Genomic DNA, 27586 nt, shown 5'->3' with positions numbered 1-27586 from the left:
CTACTGCTGGAACCAATTACCACTCACAGGACTGAGGGCCGTTGTTAGAATGATGGTCACAGGAGCAGCAAGCACAGGAAGAAACAGGTGCCTCCTCCCACTACCACCTTCCAGTAGCTCTTGAGCACCCCCTGTTGGCAGAAAGCCATCTGGCAGAGGAGACGTGTCGTTTGCAGAGTACTTGTACTGGCAACACAAAGAATATAAAAGTGTAGTGTTCGACCTTGAGTCAATAGTTCGATAACCATGCCATGGTTTCATACTAAAAGAACATGGCAGGGTAATTTGAAATAATCCTGAGAAAATGGGCCCAATTATTTAAATACTTGCAAGCTTTAATTGGGCTGTTATCACATTCAGGACTCATATGCTCTTTCCCTTCATTTCTTATTTTTCTTTCCTCTTTAAAAATGCCTAAGCATAACAGGAATATCCTGCCATGTTCTTTTAGTATTGGTGCCCTGCCATGGATTTCCTTTAGTGGGCTGGTGTGCCCATCCCTCCAGCTGGCTATACCCCTCTTCATTTAAACTGACATGATGGTAGGCTGCTACTGGCTCACAGCTGCACTCTTCTCTTGAGAATTGTCCTTGGATCAACCTGAGTAAGGGTCCGAGGCTGGATGGTGTTATAATCGTTCTCCCTTCCTCCAACAATTGCTCACCCAAGCAGCGTACAGCCAATGACTGACTGATCCTGAGGGTACCAAGCAGGGCTAACAAAAGGGCGTTTCTCTTGCTTCAACATAAAATTTACTCAACGGTAAAATTCATGTTCCAGAAACACCTGTGTGGATGGGCTCACATTACATTCTAGAAAAAACATATTCTTCCTTAGCTCTTTTCCTTCTGTATCCCACTTTCTTTCTTTCTTATCACTTTTCTCTCAGAGCATCATCTTTGTAAAGCACCTGAAGGAGAATCCTCATCACAAGGCATGAGTCTAGGGAACTTGATCTAAGGTATTAGAGGACCAGAAATGTGGTATAATAGTATTTCCTATAAAAGTCCCTCTATATTTGGAGAAGTGAATGACATCCTGTAAGAAGTTTCTGTTACCCACTTAAGATGATTTGTCTTCTAGTTGGAATCAGAAGTTTAGGATTTGCAATGAAGTAGCTGGAGGAGGTGTCCATGAAAACCTTAGTTATAGTGCTGTCACCCTCTACAGGACTTATCCTTCTCCTGAGCTTTCTAGTTACATATACCAGGACTCTCGCCCTAAACGAGACATTGTCAAAACCTGGCAAGATCAATTAAAATGTTTTGAACAAGAATTCTAATGATTCAGCCAGTTAAATCACTGTTATTATTGAGAGAAAAATAAATAAAATCTGCTTATCATAAAATAAATAATAGTACAAAGAAACAAAACCCACCAATACCACCAAAAACAAAAAAATTCTCAAGTTAAAAGAAAAAGAAAGAAAGCACCTCAGTATAAATTAATCCTCCTGAGATGTAAATATTTAGCTAAGCAGAAATAGAATTTAGAAAGGATGCCTTGTCATTTTGTGCGGATGGTAGAGGGCTTATCTCTTCACAGCTGAGTCAAAGGACATTAGGCATCTGAACTCAACTTCAATTGAGGCAGAAAATAAATTTATATTCAGGTTTTCAGATATATGGTTTGTGATGTATTTGAAGTTTCTGGCAACGACCTTCTTTGGTGAAAAGATTCCAAAGAACTGCTGCAGTTATAAACTCCCATACTAATTAGCAGGTAGAACTCACAGTGGAAGAGCTGTGATCTACAAGCAGTGGACAGTTAGAGTCAAAAGCTCATAAATTCACTTCCAGAAATCATCACCACATGCTTTTTAAACAAATTTATATGGAACTAAACATCTTCCATTTTAAATCATTTCAATTGAAACTCATGTTGTTCTGGCTATATTTACATTTCATTCAAGATCTGTAAATACAGTACAAACGGTTGGAAAAATCCAAAAATAATTCTTAATAATTGTAAATAAAGATGTCTGTGGATACCCAAAATAGCCCTCTAGCTATTAAAAAGTAATGGTCTGCCTGATTCTTCAGTGCGGCTGTTTCCTTTTCTCTTCAGATGGAGCAGAGAGCAGAGAAGGGTCTGATTGCTACTGCTTTATATTTTACTCCTAGATAGACAGAAATTGGTGCAACAGCTGGGTGTTTAAGAGGTGAATGTCCTTAAAGTGTTAGGCTTTATATTCTCTTAGTGCCAAATATCTCAAGCAGAAGGAGGAATCACACACATTGGGCATGAAAATCTGTGGGGCATTTTTTTCAATTGAGTGCATGTCAGTGAGTGAATAAATATAAATAACAGGATAAGATACCCAGGTAAAAGTAACACAAAGCTGTAAAATAATAAACTGTCACTTGTATTAAAATATTGCGTAGCATTATGCTCATTACAGAGTGGATACTCAATAAATGTTGATTAGCAACCTATCTTTTAAGAATACACAAGACAGATGAAAGAAAATTGTGAGGAAAGTAATTTCTGTTGAACTGTTTGTTAAGATTTGGGAAAGGTAGTCCTCCCTGTCATAATAGTGCAGTAATTCATATATGTGCTAAGTCAATTGTTATATATGAAGACCTTGTATTTATAATGTTTTTCATTATTACCAATGAAAAGAGAAAGCGGCATAAATGTGTGTGTATGTGAAGAAAGGAAAAATAGCTTTACCTCAGATGGAAAGATATATCAGTTTTTCATATTTGGCTGCATTGATTTGTAAAGCATTATGTTAAATATATGGAATAATGCATTTTCAGAAGTGTGCAATTGAGTTTCTAAAAAAATTACGTGTATAATTTTAACGAAGCAATTAATTCCACAAAACCCACCTTTTAAGGAGATTCCACAAGGTGATAAGAATGTAATCTGGTGCCAGATTTCCTGAGCTAATAACCTAAGATCTGTATGCAACAGTGTTTTCATCCCTATAATAGAGCTCTTGTGAGAAGGAAGAGTCACGCTCAGCACAGTGATTAGCGCCAATAAGTGTTTTCTATTGTCATTACTACTGCCACTACCATGACCACCATATGCACAGCACTGAGTATACTGAGCACAAAGCACAAAGCCGTGGTATTATAAATGGAGTGATTCTACAGCCCTGACTCATTTTTACATCCCAACCTCCCGCATTATTTGAATATAGATTTCAAGAGATTTATATATGGACATATTTTCCTTATTGGTGCTTATATGCCACAAAAAATAAAATATCTGTTTAGAGATTTGGAATAAATATTTTTGAACAATATTAAACAAAAACACAAATAAATATACATTAGCAAGATCAAATTGTTTACCGAATGCAATATGTACAGATGTTGAGGAAGCAACAGTTAATGTAGTTGCAGGGAACTTCATGGAGTGGGAAAGGTGTGTGCTTAACTTTGAATGAGTAAAGGATCTTTGAAGAATGAGTACTCATCGAAGATCAAGGAGGATTGGATCAAGGAGGATTGAAGAAAGCTTCTGCGTGAGAGGAATGATTTAAAGTCCTAAGGGGATGCTGAGGAGAATTCTGAAGGCTATTTGAGAGATTATTAGCTATACATTGTGAGGCTAGATTATGATGAGTTTTAAGATGTGATCATAAGCATGTTTACCTTGTCCTAACCAAAAAAAGTTAAGAACCTAAGGTTTCTAAATAGGAAACGTCATAAAGAAAAGGCCTTAAACAAAGCTATTATGGGGCTGGACCTGTGGCGCAAGCAGTTAAGTGCACGCACTCCATTGCGGTGGCCTGGGGTTTGCGGGTTCGGATCCCGGGCGCACACCAATGCACTGCTTGTCAAGCCATGCTGTGGCGGCGTCCCATATAAAGTAGAGGAAGGTGGGCATGGATGTTAGCTCAGGGTCAATCTTCTTCAGCAAAAAAGAGGAAGATTGGCATCGGATGTTAGCTCAGGGCTGATCTTCCTCACAAAAAAAAAAAGCTATTACACAGAAACATCTAATTTTCATTGCTGAGTGTTGAAAATGGAGAGAAGTGACCAATAAAATTGGTAGTAGAATGATCAATGCGTGAGACAAAATCTTGCTTCTTTGGATGTTTTCCAAGGAAATTGTATATGGAAAGGCAGAAAAGTAATACCTAGTAAAGGCTTAGGGTGAATAAATTTTGACATTTAGATTTCGAATCTGCACACTTAATATACGCATTAGATCTTCACTTTCATCATGAAACATATGGAGACAAACTGATCTGAGATCTCTAAATGATTGCAGTTATAAAATAGGACAATATACATTGCATATCAAGTTTTGCGGTCTTATGCAGCTGAAACTCTTAGTATTGGTTCATTTCTCAATTTAGCGTTGTTTTGCTTATGTTTATATATTTCTCCTAATTTAAAAATAAAGATATTTGCATAAAATAAACAACTGTTTGTTGACATGTGCAATAAATTGGCAATGACTGCAATGCTGATTTCTCCCAGATGTAAGCATGAATCTTTCTCCAAAGAGGCATAAAGGAAAAATAAAATCATTTTTCCATTTATATAGTAACCATGAAACATAACATCTTATTGTACTAAAACAATAAACAGTGTCCAGTTTTTTTTTTTTATATTCATGCTTTCTTCTTCCCTCATCTCCTAACAACACAGAATATGAGTTATTCTAGCTCAGGAGTAGGGGTGGTTTTTCCTCTTATTCTGATCAGACAATTCATGGTTTGATGAGCCAGGTATTTGAAACATCTAGCTCAAAGGAACCATCATGTCGTACCACTTCGTACCTCGTTCTCAAATTCACGGTTCACAAAGCATAGCAGTGATACGCCTGATAGAAAGATAACTTCTCTCCATTATATTAGACATTTCAGATATCATATTTTGAGAAAGATACCCTCAAATCTGCCGTTAACATATATTTTATTAGCTTTATTTTCTTTCATTTTTTCTTTTTAATCTTTTTTCAATAGCTAATCTATGTTAATAAATTTTAGTAATGTTTTATGATAGAAATCTGATATATATAAATGAAATAGAAAGTACAAAGTATCTACTGTCATATATTGAGTGATTATAAAATGACAAATTTGCAAATAAAAAGAATAACTTAAATATACATCAGGAATATAGTGTTCTTTAATGAACACTTGTAAAAAGGAACTGAATAATAACATTCTAACCAAGCCCACTCTTTCATATATTTAAATGTGTAATCTACTCAAGGTAGATGATCATCCCAATATTCGGCAACAAACCACACACTTCTAAATAACCTCACAACTCAAAGAAGAAATCACAAGGGGTATCAGGAAAGATTTTGAACTGAGTGTAATAAAAAAAAAAAACAAAGTACAAGATTTATGGAATGCACCTAAAGCAGTGCTTAGTGGAAAATAGATTGTATCAATTTTATATATATATATATACATATATAAAGAATATTTATAATTGTAAAATTATAAATATACATAAAGAAGAGCAAACTAAGCATAAAGTAAACTGGAGAGAAAATTATAAAGATGTCAGCATATATCAATGACATAGCAGACAAAACAATAGAGAAAACTCTCAAAATTAAAAGATTATTTGAAAAGATTAACAAAAATGACAAACTTTAGCTAGATGATCAGAGTAAAAGAGGGAAGATGGATGTAGAAACCAATACAAACTTGAGGGTAAAGTAATACGTCCTTACACAAATATCTTATTGATTTTCCAAAAATATGCCCAACTAATTCTGGGGGGGGTGGAGGTCAAAAGAATAGATATGTCTTTTCTACATTTTTCGTTTGGACAGCTAGATATCCATAAGCAAGGAAATAAAACAACTTAAATCCTTACCTCGTGCCATAAAACAAAATTAACTCAAATGGAATTACAGACATGACTAAGAAAAACAATCTACTTTAACTTAGAAAACAGGAGAAAACGTCTTTGTGACCTTCAATTGGGCAAACAGTTTTAGGTATGAAACCAAGAGCATGATTCATAGGAGAAAAAAAGAAAAAAATTAGGGGTCATCAAAATTAAAAACTTTGTGTTTTAAAAGAAACCAATAAAAAGAAAAGACCTACAGACTGGGAGAGAATATTTGCCAATCACATCTCCGTAGAAGACTTGTATTCAGAATATATAGAGAATTCTTATGACTTGTTAATGAGACAAAAATCCAACTAATAAATAGAAAAAACATTTTTATAGACAATGTACTAAAGAAGGTATGTGAATGGCTCACAGGCAATTGAAAAGGTTTTCAACATCATTATTCATTGGGGGAATGCAAGTAAAAACCACAAAGAAATACCACTGTATCCACTACTAAGGCTGTAATAAAAAAGACAATATTGAGTTTGAGTGAAGATGTGAAGAACCTGGAACTACCATGCATTACTTATGGGATTTAATGTGTTGCAGACATTTTGGGGAATAGTGTGATAATTTCTTTAAGAGTTACACATAAACTTACCATGTGACCTAAGAGAAATAAAAACATATGTCCACACAAAGACGTGTACTTGATAATCATGGAGAAATTATACACACTAGCCAAAACCTGGAAACAATGTATTGTTTATGAACTGGTGAATAGATAACCAAAATAAGGTACATCCATACGATGGAATATGATTCATTAATGAAGAAATGAATAAACTTCTAATACATTTTATAATATGGGCCTCAAAAACTTATTCTAAATGAAGGAAATCAGAAACAAGTGACTATATATAATGTGATTCCACAATATGAACTGACAGGCAAAGGCGAAGTCATGGAGTCAGTGGTTGTCTAGGGTGGGAGGTGAGTGCAGAATAAACTTCACACAGGTGTGAGAGAAACTTTGAGATGATGGGAATATTCTAAAACTGGATCCTGGTCGTGATAGCACAACTCCATAAATTTACTAAAAATTAAAAAATACTGTACTTACAATGAGGGAATTTTATGGTATGTAAATTTTACTCAATAAGAAGTTAAATTAAAAATACTTCAATAAGGGGCTGGCCCAGCAAAGTAGTGGTTAAGTTCATGCTTTCTGCTTCGGTGGCCTGGGGTTTGTGGGTTTGGATCCTGGGCGTGTACCTGCTCTCCACTCATCAAGCTATGCGGAGGCCACGTCCCATATAGAAGAGCTACAGCTCTCCAACTATGATACCCAACCATGTACTGGGCTTTGGGGAGAAAAGAAGAAAAAAAATAAAGAGGAAGACTGGCAACAGATGTTAGCGCAGGGCCTATCTTCCTCAAAAAAGAAAAAAAAAAACGCTTCAATAAAAATGAGTATTCCAACAGTGTCTGGAGTACTGCAATGGGGTGTCTAATGTAAATTTAGAGTGATAGTTCTCAGTTGTTTTTTATTTTATTTATTTTTTTAAGTTCTGGCTCTCAGTCTTCATTTTCAAGTACATCCTGCTTATTCACAGTGTTAATGCTAATGGAGGAGGCAAGGGAGAGTTTTCTTTTGATGAAGGCAAATACCCTGTTGGTGTTTTTTTCTTAGTCCCTAGTGGACTTCTGTGGTAAGTGGCAGAAGTGCATCAATAGTTCCTTGTTAGATGGTACTTTTGAGAATTGGTGAGAAGGTACAAAGTGTTCCAGCATTTGTCTAACTATTTTACTGGCAGTTGTTTCAGTGTATCTGACTTAGAAGCTCAGTTTTAAAATGTGCACTTATTTAGCCAGGATTTATATTCATGGGTGTCTGAAGTTTGGATGGTGCTCTCTTGTGTCATTTAAATAGGAAGAAGCAGATGACCCATCAACTTTTGAAACTACTTGAATGCTTTGAGCAAATGAATTTAATGTGTATTTTTTCTAGCATAAATTTTGTTTAATTTCCTGTTGTAGTTTAAAAGTGAAAACAGAATACTTGAAAATGTTATAAAATAAGGCACACACACAAACATGATTTTCCCATTATATTTAACTAATTTTCAGTTTTCTGGATTTTGGATAATCCAACTTAAACTGACCAATTTTTTAAGGCTGAAGAAAAACTAATTTAATTACAATGTTTTGAGTCCATTAACTTTCTAGGTCTTGTATATTTACCATCTAGAAATGTTTAGTTGCTGTGCAAGACATAAAAAAGGAAAAGGAAGTAAGTAATTAGTAAATATAGGAAAAGGATATACCATCATTTAACACACTGGGATTTTGTCTTAAAGTATAAATCCTGAAACTTTGGGCCGGCCCCATGGCTTAGCAGTTAAATGCGTGCACTCCGCTGCTGGCGGCCCGGGTTTGGATCCCGGGCGCGCACCGATGCACCGCTTCTCCAGCCATGCTGGGGCCGTGTCCCACATACAGCAACTAGAAGGATGTGCAGCTATGACATACAGCTATCTACTGGGGCTTTGGGGGAAAAAATAAAAAAATAAAAAAAAAAAAAAATCCTGAAACTTTAAGCTATAATCTTTATTAATGAAATGACCAAATGAAGAAAAATATCCTTATATTAACTCACTACTATTGATGATCCAGTTAAAACTTTTTTTAAAAAATGAGATTGTTCTTAAATCTTAAATATGTTCTTAATAACGTGTATTTGATGGTGACTTGTTTAAATGTATTGAAACATGGATGAAAATTCAGTTATTTCTTAAAATCTTTCTATTCAAATCATGGTATAGTTTATAATATGTCTTTATTTAGCAATATTATCCAAGGATTAAAATGTTATACTAAAATAGGTAATGGGATTCAGGTTAGTTCTAAGTAGGTCAATATCCTGTTAAATGTAAAAACTCTATAAAGATTAGTAGGATTTATGACCTCATATTATGCAGCAACACCACCAGCAGAAAATTAGCCGCTTACGAGAATCAAACGTTTAATTTTGCTGTCACTTATCTTTCTCTGTGTACTTCCAAATAATAAACATCTTTATAACAACTTCTGGAAAAGGACTTGTGATTCAGATATGAATAGTTTTGATTAGTTACTCTAGTGATTTTACTTTGATTTTTATAAATATTTAGAGTTTTATATTTGATTTAATAAATTTTACACTTTTTAAAGACATTGCCTAATTTTAAGTGAGAAAGAATGAGAGGAATAACTCAAGTTTTAATAAATATGTTTTAGCCTTAGTATGTTTACTATTATAAATATTGCTTATCTGAATACTGCTGGCGTGAGTTTGACAGGAAATTTAATTGTGCTATCCTTATCTGCATCAGTTTTCAAGTACCTCCTTATTAAATATCAAAATTTAGGTTCAGCTCTAAAACGATTTTAAATAGTCAAAGATCTTTCGGTGCCAGCTCAGTAGCATAGTGATTAAGTCTGGTATGCTCTGCTTCATTCATGGGTGTGGATTCCAGGCACGGACCTATACCGCTCATCAAGCCATGCTGTGGTGGCGACCCATGTACAAAGTAGAGGAAGATTGGCACAGATGTTAGCTCAGGGCCAATCTTCCTCATGAAGAAATAAATAAATAAATAAATAATTAAAAGACCTTTCAAACATTTGAATTTATTTTTAATTAGAAGCATATCTCTGATATTTGAACAGGACTTTACACTACTAATGTATCTTTCTTATCTATTCTCGAAACATCATAAGTATGTTATTGTCAAACTTGTTCAACTCAATTGCTGTGAATGATAAAAAGAGTGGAATTGCTGGATTATAGTTTTAAAAAGAAATAGCCAGAATGTTTTCTATAGTAATTATACAGTTTTCACTCTCCTACTAATAATAGTTGAAAATTCTGGTGCTTCCACATTTTTGCCAATATTTGTAAATTTTAGCTGTTGTGGTTCATTTTCTTAGTAGTAACTTTGGATGGTGAGAAATTTTTATTTTGGATGAACCTTATTTATCACTTTTTAATAGTTTTTGTTTTCTGTTGTCTAGGAAATCTTTGCATGCCCCCATCATGAAGATATTTTCCTAGGTTTTCTGTAAAATTTTTATGGGTTTTGGGTTTTATTCAGGTCTACACCCCATCTCAATTGTTTTTGATGTGTTGTAAGGTAGAAGTTAAGGTCTATTTTATTCCATATGAATATATATGTATTCCCATATCATTTTTTAAAAGAGTTTTGTTTCTTCCATTTTTATAGTAATTGAAAAATGAATGAATATATATGTATGTGTATAGTCCTATTTTCAGAGTCTCCATTGTGTTCATTGATCTATTTGGTGAACATTATGCCAGTACTACACTGTCTTGATTAGCAAGACAGAAACAGGTAGTGTAAGTATGCCAACATTGTACTTCTTTACAAAGATTGCTGAAGATATTCTAGGTACTTTGAATTTCTATATAAATTTTAAAATTAGCCTATCACTTACCACAGACACACACACACACACACACACACACACACAGCCTGATAGAATTTTGATTAGGCTTGTGCTGAATCTGTATATCAATTGGGGAAGAACGTTATCTTAAAAAGATTGAGTCTTTATATCTATGAACTGATATATATGTTCATTTATTTAGATCATTTTCAAGATATCTCAGCAGTGCCTTATTGTTCTCAAGAGAGAGGTCATGCATACAATACCTATGGCGTTTTTATGTTGTATTTTAAATTGTACATGTAATTTATTTTCTAACAATTTGATGTTGGTATAAAAATACAATTCATTTTTTAAATTTACATAGTGCCCTACTCACTAGCTAAATATACTTTTGACTTCAAGTAAGTATATTTTAAGGATTCCTCAAATTTCCTGTGAAAACAACCACGTCATTTGTTATTTGAGAAAGTTTTATTTTTTGCTTTAAATGTACAATATGAACCTGGAGCTTCTTCTAATACCAGAAAATAAGGAAGGGCTCAAAACCCAACATGGTGCTATGTCAGAGGGACACGAGAACTGACTGAAAGTCCTCTCAATGGTCAAAGTTGGAACACCTTGTGCATTTACAACATGTCGTGAAATAAATATCAGCCCATACTGATATGAATAAACGACTGAAGAGAGAAGTAAGTGGGGGAGAAGAGACCACTCTGCCATGCAGAATTCCACATACTTTATGTCCATACTCTTCCTCAACTCCCATCCTTTATGGGGCTGTGCTTAGTGACTGCTTTCCAAAGAATACAGTATGGAAGTGGGCAAGGAGGAGTAGCGTTACATAGAGAAACCTGACCAAGACTGCCTTCTCGGTGATCAAGGCTAGTACGGGATCCTGGGCCAAAAAAGGAACATAGGATACAAACTAAAGAAATCTGTAAAAATATGGATGTTAGTTAATAATAATGTGTAAATATTGTCTCATTAGTTGTGGCAAATGTTTGATAGCAATGTAAGATTTAACAGCAGAAACTGGGTGCAGGATTTGGTTTACAGGAATTCTCTGAAGTATTTTTGCAGCATTTTTGTATATCTAAAACTATTTTAATAGAAAAAGTTTATCTAATTCATAAATAAACAGACAAATGAATAAATACATAAAAATAAAACTTACCTGATTAAGCTAGCATAAACATAGGAAGTCGGAACACTATTTCATGTTTTCTAATTTTTGAGCTCATGACTGCCTTAGGGGAAATAACTGTTAACCTTTAGTTATCCCTTAATACTGTGTGTGTTCAGAAATTAGTTGGCCCTTTAAGCTTGCTTTTTCATACTATCCTTATATGATTGTTTTATTTCATTTTGCTAGTTTTGTAAAATGAGTTATATTGTATCCCTATTATATTATATTATCTTGGAGAATTTGCATACAATTTGGAATTTTTTGATCCTTGAATATTTGGAGACTTGTCTGTAAACACTCCTGAGACAGCTGTTTTTGTTGTGGGCACATTTCAAACTAATAATCCAATTCCCTTTTTTTTTTACACTTTGTTTGGGGTTTAAAATTTATTTTTGTGTTTGTCACATTTTTCAAAAAAGTTCTCTTAAGTTTTTAAATAAATTCATATTAAGTTTTCATATTATTCTCTCAACATTTTATTAGTATCCTTCGGATCTGTTGTCTGGTCTTTGTATTTTGCCCTACCGTTTTTCATCTTTGTCTTTTTTTTTTACTTGATATCCCCAAAGTTTTATAAAAGCCATTAATTTTTTTTTCATTTTTTTTAATAGAGGTAACATTGGTTTATAACATTGTATAAATTTCAGGTGTACATTATTATGCCTCTATTTCTGCATAGATTACAGCATGTTCTCATGTTCACCACCCAAATACTAATTACAATCCATCACCACACACATGTGCCTAATTATCCCTTTCACCCTCCTCCCTCCCCTCGTCCCCTCTGGTAACCCACAATCCAATCTCTGTCTCTATGTGTTGGTTTGTTGTTGTTTTTGTCTACTACTTAATGAATGAGATCATACGGTATTTGACCTTCTCCCTCTGACTTAGTGACACTTAGCATAATACCCTCAGTGTCCATCCATGTTGTCACAGATGGCTGGATTTCAGCATTTCCTATGTAAAAACCATTAATTCTTAATAGTACCTATATTTGTTTCCTTTTCTAAGTTTGTGTATCTTCAGTGATTTATTTTCTAATTTCTTCCTTATATACTTGTCTTTTTTATTAGCTGCTTTTTCTTATGTAATATAACCGTGTTCTAACCTAACCTCTATCATTTCTTACTTGTCATTTTATTATGTGTACCCGTTGACATACAAATTTATATGTTTTAAGATTTACGTATTAAAGTAATTCTAAAATGATCATGAAAATATGGACTTTACTTTAATATGGATGTGCCAATTCATCCTAAGAAATCAGTGTTCCTATGCTTTGTAAACTAAGTAGTATGCTGAGTAAAGAATTCTGACATAGAGACATGAGAGTCACAAGATTAATACATGTAAAAATAAATAAATTTCATTAAAGAGGTTACTAAGTCACATACCAAAGTTACATTATTAAGGAAATATATGCACCACCTTTGCAAACATTGAGTCTACATGTCAAAAAAAAAAATGGAGATTCACAATTCTTCTTTTTCCTTTAATTTGATTAGTATAACCAACCAGTGAAAAAGGTCAGATCAAAATATTGGTCAGGCAGCTGTGATTTGAGGTAACCATCTTTATGATTCAAATAGTGAGATTATTATTTAATCTCCATTTCAGATTTTTCTTAGCAGTTGCACACATGACCATAATAATTATTCCACATACTATACTTTCTTCTTTTATCTCAGTGTTTTCTGAAAAAGTTTCCATTACATGACTATGTTGCTAAGTTATCTGAAGTTCATCGTGCTGACTAGTGTTACAAAGAATGACTTCTGTTAATATTATTGAATTTAGAGTAAACATGATTTTTTAATTGCTGGAGGAGTAGACAATGTTGCCTGTACTTCCACAAAATTTAAATGATATAAAAATCACTAGAGAAATTACATTTCATACTAAATTTCTTTTCCAAGTCAACTTCTTTTTTTTTATTGATGTTTTAATAGTTTATAACTGTGAAATTTTGGGTTGTACATTTTTGTTTGTCCGTCACCATATATATGTCTCCCTTCATTCCTTCTGCCCGCCCCCTACCCTGCTTGACCCTGGTAACCACAATACAGTTTTCTCTGTCCATGTGTTGGTTTATATTCCACATATGAGTGAGATCATACTGTGTTTGTCTTTCTCTTTCTGGCTTATTTCACTTAACACAATACCCTCCAGGCCCATCCCCGTTGTTGCAAATGGGACAATTTTGTCTTTTTTTTATGGCTGAGTAGTATTCCATTGTACATACATACCACATTTTCTTAATCCAATCATAAGTTGAGGGACACTTAGGTTGCTTCCACTTCTTGGCTCTAGTGAGTAATGCTGCAATGAACATAGGGGTGCATAAGCCTCTTTGGATTGTTGATTTCAGGTTCGTTGGATACATTCCCAGTAGTGGGATAGCTGGATCATAGGGTATTTCTATTTTTAATTCTTTGAGGACTCTCCATACCGTTTTCCATAGAGGCTGTACCAGTTTGCATTCCCACCAGCTGTGTATGAGGGTTCCTGTTTCTCCACATCCTCTCCAACTTTTGTTGTTTTTTGTCTTGGTGATTATAGATAGTCTAATGGGCGTGAGGTGATATCTTAGTGTTGTTTTGATTTGCATTTCCCTGATGGTTAGTGATGTTGAACATCTTTTCATGTGCCTATTGGCCATCTGTATATCTTCCTTGGAGAAGTGTCTGTTCATTTCCTCTGCCCATTTTTTGATTGGATTGTTTGTTTTTTTGTTGTTCAGTTGTGTGAGTTCTTTATATATTATGGAGATTAACCCCTTGTCAGATAAATGTTTTGCAAATATTTTCTCCCAGCTGGTGGCCTGTCTGTTCATCTTGATTCTGGTTTCATTTGTCTTGTAGAAGCTCTTTAATCTGATAAAGTCCCACTTGCTTATTTTTTCTTTAGTTTCACTAGTCCGGGTAGGCATGTCATCCAAAAAGACTCCTTTAAGACCAATGTCAAATAGTGTGTTGCCTATATTTTCTTCTATGAGTTTTATAGTTTCAGGTCTCACCTTCAGGTCTTTGATCCATTTTGAGTTAATTTTTGTGAATGGTGATAGCAGATGGCCCACTTTCATTCTTTTGCTTGTGGCTGTCCAGTTTTCCCAGCACCATTTATTGAAGAGACTTTCCTTTCTCCATTGTATGTTCTTAGCTCCTTTGTCGAAAATTAGCTGTCCGCATATGTGTGGTTTTATTTCTGGGCTTTCAGTTCTGTTTCATTGATCTGGGTGTCTGTTTTTGTACCAGTACCATGCTGTTTTGATTACTGTTGCTTTGTAGTATGTTTTGAAGTCAGAGATTGTGATGCCTCCAACTTTGTTCTTTTTTCTTAGGGTTGCTTTAGCTATTCAGGGTCTTTTGTTGCCCCATATGAATTTTAGTATTCTTTTTTCTATTTCCATGAAGAATGTAATTGAGATTCTGATTGGGATTGCATTGAATCTGTAGATTACTTTAGATAATATAGACATTTTAACTATGTTTATTCTTCCAATCCATGTGCATGGGATGTCTTTCCATTTCTTTATGTCATCATTGATTTCTTTCAATAATGTCTTGTAGTTTTCATTGCATAGGTCTTTCACCTCCTTGGTAAGATTTATTCCTAGATATTTTATTCTTTTTGATGCAATTGTAAATGGTATTATCTTTTTGAGCTCTCTTTCTGATAGTTCGTTATTAGCATACAGAAATGCAACTGATTTTTGTAGATTGATTTTGTACCCTGTGACTTTGCTGTAGTTGTTGATTTTTTCTAATAGTTTTCCAATGGATTCTTTAGGTTTATATATATAAAATCATGTCATCTGCAAATAGTGAGAGTTTCACATCTTTGTTGCCTATTTGGATTCCTTTTATTCCTTTTGCTTGCCTTATTGCTCTTGCCAAAACCTCCAGTACTATGTTGAATAAGAGTGGTGAGAGTGGGCAGCCCTGCCTCGTTCCTGTTCTCAGAGGAATGGCTTTCAGTCTTTCCCCATTGAGTATGATGTTGGCTGTGGGTTTGTCATAAATAGCCTTTATTATGTTGAGGTACTTTCCTTCTATACCCATTTTATTGAGAGTTTTTATTGTAAATGGATGTTGTATCTGGTCAAATGCCTTCTCTGCATCTATTGAGATGACCATGTGGTTTTTATTCTTTGTTTTGTTGATGTGGTGTATCACATTGATTGATTTGCAGATGTTGAACCATCCCTGCGTCCCTGGTATAAATCCCACTTGATCATGGTGTATGATGTTTTTAGTGTATTGCTGTATTCAGTTTGCCAATATTTTGTTGAGGATTTTTGCATCTATGTTCATCAGTGATATTGGCCTGTAATTTTCCTTCTTTGTATTGTCTTTGTCTGGCTTTGGTATCAGGGTGATGTTGGCCTCGTAGAATGAGTTAGGAAGTGTTCCATCTTCCTCTATTTTTTGGAATAGTTTGAGAAGGATGGGTATTAAATCTTCTTTGAATGTTTGGTAGAATTCACTGGACAAGCCATCTGGTCCTGGACTTTTATTTTTTGGGAGGTTTTTGATTACTATTTCAATCTCTTTACTTGTGATTGGTCTGTTCAAATTCTCCATTTCTTCTTGGTTCAGTTTTGGGAGGTTGTATGAGTCTAAGAATTTATCCATTTCTTCTAGACTTTCCAATTTGTTGGCATATAGTTTCTCATCATATTCTCTTATAATCTTTTGTATTTCCATGGTATCCAGTGTAATTTCTCCTCTTTCATTTCTAATTTTATTTACTTGAGCCTTTTCTCTTTTTTTCTTAGTAAGTCTGGCTAAGGGTTTGTCAGTTTTGTTTATCTTCTCAAAGAACTGACTCTTGGTTTCATTAATCCTTTCTACTGTTTTTTTGGTCTTGATTTCATTTATTTCTGCTCTGATTTTTATTATTTCTCTCCTTCTGCTGACTTTGGGCTTTGTTCTTCTTCTTCTAGTTCTGTTAGGTGTAATTTAAGGTTGCTTATTTGGGCTTTTTCTTGTTTGTTAAGGTGGGATTGTATCGCTATGAGTTTCCCTCTCAGGACCACTTTTGCTGCATCCCATATGATTTTGTATGGCATATTTTCATTTTCGTTTGTTTCCAGATAGTTTTTGATTTCTCCTTTAATTTCATCAATGATCCATTGGTTGTTCAGTAGCATGTTGTTTAATCTCCACATTTTTGTCACTTTCCCAGTTTTTTTTTTATGGTTGATTTCCAGTTTCATAGCATTATGGTCTGAAAAGATGCTTGTTATGATTTCAATCTTCTTAAATTTATTGAGGCTTGCTTTGTTTCCCAACATATGGTCTATCCTTGAGAATGTTCCATGCGCACTTGAGAAGAATGTGTAGTCAGCTATTTTTGGATGAAGTGCTCTGTATATGTCTACTAGGTCCATCTCATCCAGTTTCTCATTTAAGTCTACTGTTTCTTTATTGACTTTTTGTCTGGATGATCTATCCATCGATGTGAGTGGGGTATTAAGATCCCCTTTATTATTGTGTTGTTGTTAATATCTCCTTTTAGGTTTGTTAATAGTTGCTTTATGTACTTTGGTGCTCTTATGTTGGGTGCATATATATTTATAATTGATATGTCTTCTTGGTGGAGTGTCCTTTTTATCATTATATATTTCCCTTCTTTGTCTCTCTTAACCTGTTTTATCTTGAAGTCTACTTTGTCTGATATGAGTATGGCAACACCTGCTTTCTTTTGTTTGCCATTAGCTTGGAGTCTTGTCTCCCATCCTTTCACTCTGAGCCAGTGCTTGCCTTTAGAGCTGAGATGCATTTCCTGGAGGCAGCATATTGTTGGGTCTTGCTTTTTAATCCATCCTGCCACTCTGTATCTTTTGATTGGAGAGTTCAATCCATTTACATTTAGGGTAATTCTTGATATATGAGGGCTTAATGTTGCTGTTTTGTCATTTATTTTCCGGTTCTCTTGCATTTCCTTTGTTTCTTGTCCCATTTGTTTCCAACTGCCAATTCAGTTTGGTTGTTCTGTCTTATGACTCTTCTAGTTTTCTCTTTGTTTATCATATGTGATTTTGTTTTGATTATTTGTTTAGTGGTTACCTTGAGGTTTGTATAAAAAATCTTGTGTATGAGATAGTCCATTATCTGATGGCCTCTTATTTCCTTATACTAACTCAATTCAATCAGTTTCCTCTTCCCCTTCTAAGTCGTTCTTGTTATACCTTATTCTATCTTGTGTTGTGGCTGTGTGTTTACAGTGATGAGGTTATATTTGTTTTTGGTGAATTCCTTCCATTGATCTTTGATTTTGGTATTTAAGTGGTTGCTAACCTAGTCCTGTAAAGATCTACTATTTTTCTGATTTTGTCTGCCTATTTTTCTCCTTGCTCCAAGCTTTGTATTCCCTTTCTCTTCTTTTCTTCAGGCCTGAGGGCCTTCTTGAGTATTTCTTGTAGTGGGGGTCTCATGGCCATGAACTCTCCTAGCTTTTGTTTATCTAGAAAGTTACTATTTCTCCATCATATTTGAAGGATATTTTTGCTGGATAGAGTATTCTTGGCTGAAAGTTTTTGTCTTTCAGTATTTTGAATATATCATTCCAGTCTCTCCTAGCCAGTAAATTTTCTGTTGAGAAATCCACTGAGACCCTGATGGGAATTCCTTTGTACATTATTTTTTGTTTTTGTCTAGCTGCCCTTAATATTGTTTCTTTGTCATTGACTTTAGCTAACCTTACCACTATATGTCGTGGAGTAGGCCTGTGCCTGTTGACATATTTAGGCGACCTATTGGCTTCACTTACTGATATTTCTTGCTCCTTCCCCAGATTTGGGAAGTTCTCAGCTATTATTTCCTTGAATAGGCTCTCTGTTCCTCTTTCCCTCCCTTCTCCCTCAGGAATACCTATAATTCTTATGTTACATTTCCTAATAGAGTCAGATATTTCTCAGAGACTTTCTTCATTTCTTTTTAGTCTTAATTCTCTCTCCTCTTCCATCTGGAGCATATCTGTATTCCTATCTTCTATAATGCTAATTCTTTCCTCCATATTGTCAGCTCTGTTCTTTAAAGTTTCCAGATTCTCCTTTATCTCCTCCATTGTGTTCTTCATCTCCATCAGTATTGATTGGTTTTTCTTTATGATTTCAATCTCTTTTGTGAAGAAACTCCTAATCTCATTGAATTGTTTGTGTTATCTCATATTTCATTGAGTTTTTTTATGATAGCTATTTTGAAATCTCTGTCTTTTAGGTTATGGATTTCTGTGTCTTCAGAGTTGGTTTCTGGGTGCTTGTCATTTTCCTTCTGGTCTGGTGATTTTATGTACCTTTGCATTGTGTTTCCTGTATTTGCTTTGTTTTTCCTCATCCTGGAAATATCTGGTTGCAATTTCCACCCTCTGCCACTGTGTCGGGGCTAAGGGCTATGTATTCTGAGCCCCCTGCACTCTGCCCCGGCTGCTTGCTGCAATCGGCCAGCTGCTTGTTCTGGTCTGGTCGGCTGAGCTGCAGTGTCTGGCATGCGGCGAGGGGGGTGGCTCTCTCTTTTGCCCGCTGGGTCCCAGGCGTGGGGGGCTTCTCACTTGCCCCTCATTATCCACTCTCCTGGGGTGCTCAGATGTTGATGGTACCCCTGTAGCAGTTCTGAGTCATCTGTGTGGGAGTTTCCCACTGGCTGAGAGATCCTGAAGAGCTACGGTTTCCCCGCAGAGAGCCGCCCCTCCCCCCTCTCTGGGAGCCCCATGGGCCAGCATCACTGATCTGATGGGGAGGGAGAGGAGTTCTCCTTACCTCTCCCTACTTTCTCCGGGGGCCCCAGCACATTCTACTCTCAGAGGTGTGGCAGTGTGGATATTTCCAATGTTGCTTTTCGGTGTCTAGGATTCCGTTGTTGTCTGTGACTGTTCCTTTTGTTGTATCTTATTGGGGGAAGAGTTTACGGGGAAGCTCACTCCGCCATGACCCTGACATCACTCCCCCCCCTCTATTTTTTAACAGGAAAAAAAAAAACTCTTCCAGGAGGCTCTTCTAAGTAAACTTCCCTTTACATATTTTTTACCAGAACTGAATCTCATGCTCCCACCTAAAGCAATCACTTGACATTAGGAATGGTATTACATATTACATGCTCGTCTTGGACCAGTCACAGCTGAGCCTTTGAGAATAAAGGCTGCTGCTATGTCAACAACCTCTTTTTTTATTTCAAAATATTGGTGCTATCAATTAATGAAGAGCTTCTACTGAATGAGCATGGCTTTTAATTTTAAATATCCGGTTTCTTCCCTCTACACTCACTAGTACAGTTTTTGTTACATGTCTATGAATAGATTCACTTTAATTTCATAAAATGACTTTCCTAATTGATTTCACTGTTTTATTTAGTTTTTCCATTTTGATTCTTAAAGGACTCATTTTATATGTTTAAAAATGTACTGTTGAGGCTGGCCTGGTTGCATAGTGGTTAAGTTCACATGCTCCACTTCAGTGGCCCAGGGTTTACGGGTTCAAATCCCAGACGTGGACCTACACACTGCTCATCAAGCCATGCTGTGGTGTTGTCACACATACAAAATAGAGGAAGGTGGGCACAGATGTTAGCTCAGGGACAGTCTTCGAGTAAAAAGAGGAAGACTGGCAATAGATGTTAGCTTAGGGCCAATCTTCCTCACCAAAAAAAAAAAAAACTACTATGTACTAAAACAGACAAAATATTCAGCTATTCTAATAAATATATATTTTGGCATGAATCATCTATTTGAAGAGAAATCAGATTGCATTATTTTTTTCTAAACCAAAATGAGGCAAAGAGAGCAGTCAAGCTTGGCCAGGCAGCACCCCAAAAAAGCTTTCAGAAGGTCTTGTTTTCAGAACTTACATTTTTATATTATCTAAACTTTTCTGTACTTTATGTTATTTATTTTAAAATTTTGTATTTAGGTAAACTATGCATACTTTGTGTGTCCTGCAAGAAAAAGCCCTATCCTGAGTTTTAATAGCCTGGATTAGTTTCACCTGTTTTGTGCTTCCTATAAATGAACATATACCTTTTATAAGTTCATAACTTTCATAACTTATAAAGTGGACTCTACTGTAGCTCATTTATTTCACTCAATACTCTGTAAACTCATTCATTTTGTAACATATATTGGTAAAGCATTCCTTCCTGTTCCTGTGTAGTACTCTAGCGTGTGAATATAACACAAGTTATTTATCCAGGCTACCTTTGATGGACATTTGTTTGTTTTCCGGTTTTGGGCCATTCTTGTTAGTATTTCTATGAACATTGTAGTACATGACATTCAGTGAACATGTGGAGAAATTTCCATTGGGCCTATAACTCAGACTGAATTGCTCACAATATATAATATATTCAGGCATAGGAAGTAGTTCAAGGCAGTTTTCCAATGTGTGTCTACCAACTTTCACACCCAGCACCAATGTATTAGAGTTTTAATTATCCATAACCTTGCTTACATATGATATGTTCAATCAAACTTTCATTTTAGCCATTCTGGCATGTATAAAATGTGATCAAAATGCAGTTTAAATTTGTATTTCCCTGGTAACTACAAAGTTTATCACCTTTTTATATGTTTACTGGCTATTGGATATCCTCTTTTGAGAAGTGACTGTGTTCTTTGGCCAGTTTTCCATTAGGCTGTCTTTAATATCATAGTGTTGTTGCAAGAGTCCCATATATTCTGTATATGAATCATTTTTCGTATATGCATTTTGCAAATATATTCTCTAAATATCCAAGTGGCTTGCATTTTCCTTCTTTAATGGTGTTTTCTGTACAACAGACACTCTTATTTTTACTGTCCTATTTAGCAAGTAATGTTTTCACTTACAGATTTTGTTTTTGTTCAAGTAAACTTTGCCTTCTCTATGGTCTTCAAGTCATCTTTTTCTGTTTTCCTTTGATAGCTTTATTGACTTACTTTTGACTTTAGATCCTAAATCCATCTGGAATTGGTCTTAGTGTACAGTGTGAGGTAAAGGTAAAGATATGTTGTTTTCACATGGATATCAATTGACCAGCGCAAGCTATTAAAATGTCCATCTGGTCTCTCTGTTCTTTTTCACTGGTCAGTACCTATCTTAATTTCCATAGCTTTAGAATAGCCCTGGATATCTGGTACTGTTTTTTTTCTTAAAAATGTAAGGTGAATGGGAGTTCTAGAGTGCTTGTGTGAAGAGCTAAGTAGATCCTCTCCTTAGTGCACAATCATTTAACTGTTGGAAATTTTTTTAAAAATTAATGTTTCTGGAAATTGATCTAAAGGCATACGAGAAATAGAGAAACATTTGTCCAAACAGATCTTGTAAAACTTGATAATAGCTAAAAGAAACTGTGGCATTTGACCTATAACATAATCTCTCCCTCCAGGTCTGTGTTATTTTCTGTATTCTGGACAGATGTCGCCAAGACAAAGGGGGTTCGTTCAACCCTAAGCTCCCAGTCTGGTGCTATAGTTTCACCCGAGTAGAGCAGACCTCACACTTACCTATTCCTGCCATAGCTTCCTGTTTTGGAAATTATATATTATGTGGACATGAACAAATTTAATTCCCCAGCTCTCACTAAACGATGAGAGTTATGCGTCAGGCACAACAGGCCTAGAATACTGAGTCCCAATTTTACTTGACCCAGCTCATTTGTAGAGCAACTGTTCTAAGCCAGGAGGGGCAAGCTAAGAAGACCATGATCTACCATCTTCCTCTTGCATCAACTTGTGGAGTGGGAATGTCACTCTGATAGAGAGATATACTGTCTACACCTAGAGCTCCTGTGTAGTGGCATAGATGTGCTGCTGGGAGAGAGGCAGGTCATAGGGAGAGCTCTGATGAGGAGACAGACTTTATTTGGTACAGAGAATGGTGAAGTTCATGAATAAGGATATTGTTGAAAAGAATGGATTTTGGTGCTAAGTATTAAGAGTGGGCTGTCAACTCCATGAACCTAATAGCAACAAGCAAAATGGCAATCCACCAGAAATTTAACAAAGAGACAAGGGAAAGAGAGCCAACAAGATTCCTCCTGGAACACACTCATCACTGTGTGTCTAGAAGGCTGTGCACATGTGCTAAGGTGCATCCACTCAGTAGCAATCAGAGTATGCTATACAGCAGATTTGAAACATTCTCAGGCCACAATCAAATTCATCAACAAAGGATAGAGGCCTCAATGGCTTAAGGGGATTAAGCACAACTTCTGACCAAATAGTAGCCGTAGATAAGCCATTCTGAATATCAGTAAAGATGTAAAATCTAAAATAAATAAACAAACAAATAAATAAGAAGAATTTAATGGGAAATCTTGAGCTGAAAAGTATAATAATCACAATAAAAAAATTGGTAAGGGAGATCAGCAGAAGTCTTCAGCAGGCAGAAGAATCAGCAAACTTGAAGACAGATTATTAAGAATCTCACAATCTGAAGAAAGAAAAGAAAGGAAAATTGACCGTGTCTCTGAGACGTAAGTGACCTACTCTGAAGCAATAGGTTGATACCTTTTCTCCCTTTTAAAAAAATTGTCAACAAGTATCTGCTGAATATTATTTCTATTCATTCTCTCTTTTCACTACCTCTAGGTCTCCAATATTAGGGATGTTAGAGCTTTTGATATATTCCATATATTTCTTACGCTCTCATTTTTGTGTTTTTATTTTTCTGTATACATCACTGTGAAGATTTTTCTGTTGACCTGTCTTCCATGTGAGTAATTCTGTAATCTGATAGGTCCAAACCACTTTTCAAACTATCCACTGAATTCTTATCATACACAGTAATTTTTAGTTCTAAAATGTCCATTTGATACTTTTGTATAGATTCTACCTCACTGAGAATATTCTATATGCTTTCTTGTATTTTGTATATTTTTCTTCTATTTTATCTTATTTATTTTTTATTTTTTTTGCTGAAGAAGATTCGCCCTGAGCTAACATCTGTTGCCAATCTTCCTCTTTTTGCTTGAGGAAGATTCGCCCTGAGCTAACATGCATGCCAGTCTTCCTCTATTTTGCACGTGGGTTGCCGCCACAGCATGGCCAGTGATGAGTGGTGTAGGTCTGGGCCTGGGAACCAAACCTCAGCTGCCGAAGTGGAACATGCAGAACTTAACCACTAGGCCATGGGGCCAGCCGCATCTTCTCTTTTAAAACGTATTAATCATAGTTATTTTTTTGTGTGTACACTTGCCCCACTATCTGGATCATCCTGACACTACCTGTAGTCTCTCCTTCTTTTATTTCCTTCTTTTTTTCCTTCTCTTAGTAATAGGTCAGAAGATTTGACTCTTTGCATATATGATAATGTTTTACTGTATGCAGGTGATTGCTGTGTAAAACAACCATAGAAGCTCCAGGTGGCTCCTCTGGAGAGTTTTCTCTTTCCTCTGTTAGGAAGATACACTAAGGAGCTGGTTCCCTAAATCCAATCGTGGATTGTGCCAGGTCAGAGGTATGTTTGGCACATCTTGGACTAATTCTCCTTTTCTGGTGTTGCTCAGGCATGGGCCTGCTAGGCTTTCAGTTGTGAGTTTCTGTGACTCTATTTTCTCAGCTCTGAAAGATTATGGGGGATTAATCCCTATTGCCTAGAGGTTCACAACCCAGCTCTCCAACCTCTTGCAATATGCAACATCAAAATCAGATAAGTGCATTATGAGGAGACACTACATGTGCTTGAGATAAGCCTGCTTTTACTATGTCTTGTGTCCAAAATATAATGGTTCTTAAATTAAATTGTAATTTTTTAGGTTTTTTCCTAGAGGAATCATGGTCTGCCAAGACTTATATATCCCGTATAGAATTGTAACTATCTTCTTTATCCTATGTTATAACTAAAGTTACAAAGAAGTTGGGTGGCAAGTATTATTTTCCTATCTTTTCAGATTTTGAAGTAATTCTATGAAAGTGTAAATCATGTCCCTAAGATGGTAAAGGCAGTGGTATGAAAAATTCAAACCTGCTGTCAGTCTCCTTCCTGCGTTCTCCCTTATACCAAGATAAGTACTATGTTAGTCAGAGTTCAGTCACAAAAAGGGAAATGACACCACTGAGATAAAACGTGAGTTACTAAGAAGATGCAGCTATCATTCCTAGGATTGGAGATCAAAAGGAAGAGGTGGGGTTATTTGAACCTACACCTCTGGAATAGGTCCCTTGCATCTAGGACTTCGACCTCTGAGGAGAGGGTTAGCCAATCTGGTGCTGAAACCTCAGGATTTGGTGGAGGACTCAAAGACCTGGGTCTCAAAACTCTTAGGGTAAGATGCTTGGTAGCTGTGCCAGTAACACTGAGAATGACACTACTTTTGGTTCTGGGAGTTAACAACAACAAAAAATATATATATATATATGTGTGTGTGTCTAAGTATAGTATACTCTCTCTATATATATAATATATAAATAGTATGCATACTGAAAGGTACTGTCTTTGCCAAGGTCAGAGCTGTTAATGAGGCAACCGTGACATGAACAGCAATCCAAAAATTTTCTAGGTTTCCAGTCTCCTTGTAGTTCCCCCTGTTGGCAGAAAGTAGTAGGGAGATGACTGACAAAGATGCAATGCGATTTGTAGGTTCCCATTCCCTGTGTGACAAAGCAGAGTACAAAGGGGAAGATGTTTGATATTGAGAAACAGCAAATTAAACACACACACACACACCCCATCTATGAGCTGTGCCTTTACTCAGGAAATACAAAGAGACTAATTCCATGAAAAATTAACCACTAAAATTGCTTAAAATAATGGAAAGTAGAAATATGCTAGGAATTAGTATATTTTGCTAATTTTTTAATGCCTAATGTTTATGATCCCGAATGATAGAAAATCTCAGAGATTTTCTGTCAATGATTATGACACATACTGTAACATTTCTACTGCCAGGAGACTAAAACTTCAAACATGAGAAAGTTCATTGGGGATTGGGTTTCTCTTTTGAAATCTAAACTTTTTGCTGTCCTTTCTAAGGTGAAGTCAAAACATTTTGCTCTATTTCTGCTGCTGTTCTTTTTCATTTGTTTTTTGGAGTCTCTTCAAAAGAAAAATTATCGAACATAATAAAACAAGAAAAGGAATCAACCACAATAGTGTCAGGTAACTCTTCCCTGGCTCTTTCTTTTCCTCTTCTGTTTCAATCACTTTTCTCTGAGGGGGTGGGCCACTATCAAGACTACCTCCACTGCCTTCCTCCCTGCAGGTGGGAGGTTCCCACTCAACGTTGCAATGGCAGTGGTGTCTATTGTTGCAGACTCCTTTCAAATTGCAGAACCGAGGTGTACACTGACTGTCCAAATGTGATATATGGACACACTTCCTTCGGATGCAGACATGATCTGTACCACAATCTGTACCATCTTTCACTTCACCAACATCGGGTGTGGTAATTCCAAGATGGTAGTCTGTACCCCAGCAGGTGATGCCATTGATGTGAGATGAAAGCAAAGTAGAATGGTCTTTCAGAGTAGGAATACCTGCCACATACTCACACTGAACCCTCCCGCACAGGGCATCTGAGATGTTACATCTTATATATGAATAGGCCGTTATACCACAGTTACCAAAACGGTCACCTCGGGTGTTCACTTGCTGGTAGCAACTCTGAGGTCCACTCCTGGACAGTTTGCCAAAAAGTTTTCTACACTGTTCATCACGATTATTGCATCTCTTTTCATAGCAGTGGCCACCGCCCTTGCATGGCAACCCGTTCTGTACGTACACATCTTCTGGACACTCAGAGGATGTCCCATTGCACCACTCTGGAAGATCACATTCATTTTCCTCTTTTCTACACATGGTGCCTGATGGCATGTACGTGCAGTCTCTGCAACAAAGCCCAAAAGCACAAGCAGCCCCACGACTCAGAGTGCAGTTTGAGTCACAACATGGATCTTTTGCACACAATGCTAAGGAGCCACAATCACATTTTTCTCCTGCTTCAACCACACTGTTCCCACAGCGTTTCTGGGCAAAGAACCTATCTGGGTTTGGTGAAAATTCCATACATCTTCTATATGCTACAACGCCGAAAAATCTATTATAACTGCAGTTGCTGAATTTAGGTGTCACTGTTTGTGTATCAGCCATTAGGCAGTTTGTAAACCCACACTTGCACGTTGTATCATCATGGTGCATACCCAAAAGATGACCGAGCTCATGTGCCGCCATCGTTGCAAAATACTGTATATCATCAGTTTTGAAAGCCACGACTCCACAATCAAGAGTACCAGAGCATATTGTTTCCACGTGGGAGAAGCCAGTACCACCATGTGCAGCCCTTGAGAAAAGTTGTGTAGCATCATGGGGCAAGCGTGTATTCAAGTTCTCGCTCTTCCAAGGACAAAAAGTATCCAGAGTGCTACGTACATCACTTAGTGCAATGTGGTCTTCATTAGTCCAGATATCTATTCCAACTAAGATCACATCCATTCCCAGTTGGTCATAAATGCTATCCATCTGATGGACTATAGTACATACGTCCTGCTGCACAAGCGAGACATTCCTTCGGCGATGAGTATATTGGCTGTTGTCTATCACCGATACATATTCAAGATACCGCCTGTGGATCCACCAGCCTTCATACGTTGTTTGCATTAAAGTGGAATTATCACTCTCTTGAAACTTCAGTTGTCGTGCTATTTCTTCATTTGTTAATCCACATCTTATGGGTGGGGATTCTGTTTCCTCACTGCCCATCATATATACTAGATGTTCAAATGTGGTAGAAAGCCTTTGGGGCTTGATTTTATAAACAATGTCATTTGTCTGTAATATTCCTTGAAAGCCTCCAAAACAGGTATTGAGGGAAACCAGGGATTCTGGGTCCCCCTCCACATAACCATGGTAGTAGCAGTCATTCTGGACAAAAGGCTGGTCCTCAAGGAGAGCACCCTGGTCTGTATAGGTGAACACTGGGAGGTGTCTGGACAGAAAATGCTTCGTGACCTTCATGTGGACAATGTGTCTGTGGCCCCCAAAATGTAGGCTGTAAGAGAGCCAGCCTAAAGGATTCCTGCCAACACTAGTGCCTGTTACCTTCAAGGGGATTACCACTTCTGGGGGACCATGGCGTTGGGAGAGCCCAACCTGGGACCATGCAGAAAGGAACAGAAACACCCTCAGCCAGAGCAGCAGGAGAGTGATCCTCGCATGCACCAGGGCCTCACTGTCAGCCATCATGGAGCCACCATATTCAGCCAT

The 27586-nt window shown here is 36.4% G+C and overlaps 1 protein-coding gene across 1 annotated transcript; it reads right to left on the bottom strand.

Annotated features, from left to right (window-relative positions):
* LOC131411200 (disintegrin and metalloproteinase domain-containing protein 20-like) lies at positions 1-27586 on the bottom strand. Its single transcript, XM_058549824.1, has 3 exons — positions 25470-27586; positions 24816-24975; positions 1-186 (listed from the first exon to the last, which is right to left on the bottom strand). The coding sequence occupies exons 1-3, from the start codon at positions 27584-27586 to the stop codon at positions 1-3; spliced, it is 2463 nt and encodes an 820-aa protein (XP_058405807.1).

This window comes from Diceros bicornis, chromosome 11 (assembly GCF_020826845.1).
Source record: "Diceros bicornis minor isolate mBicDic1 chromosome 11, mDicBic1.mat.cur, whole genome shotgun sequence".
NCBI lineage: Eukaryota > Metazoa > Chordata > Mammalia > Perissodactyla > Rhinocerotidae > Diceros > Diceros bicornis.
Note: the sequence above shows the minus strand (reverse complement) of the source record. Positions and strands in the feature narration are given on the sequence as shown.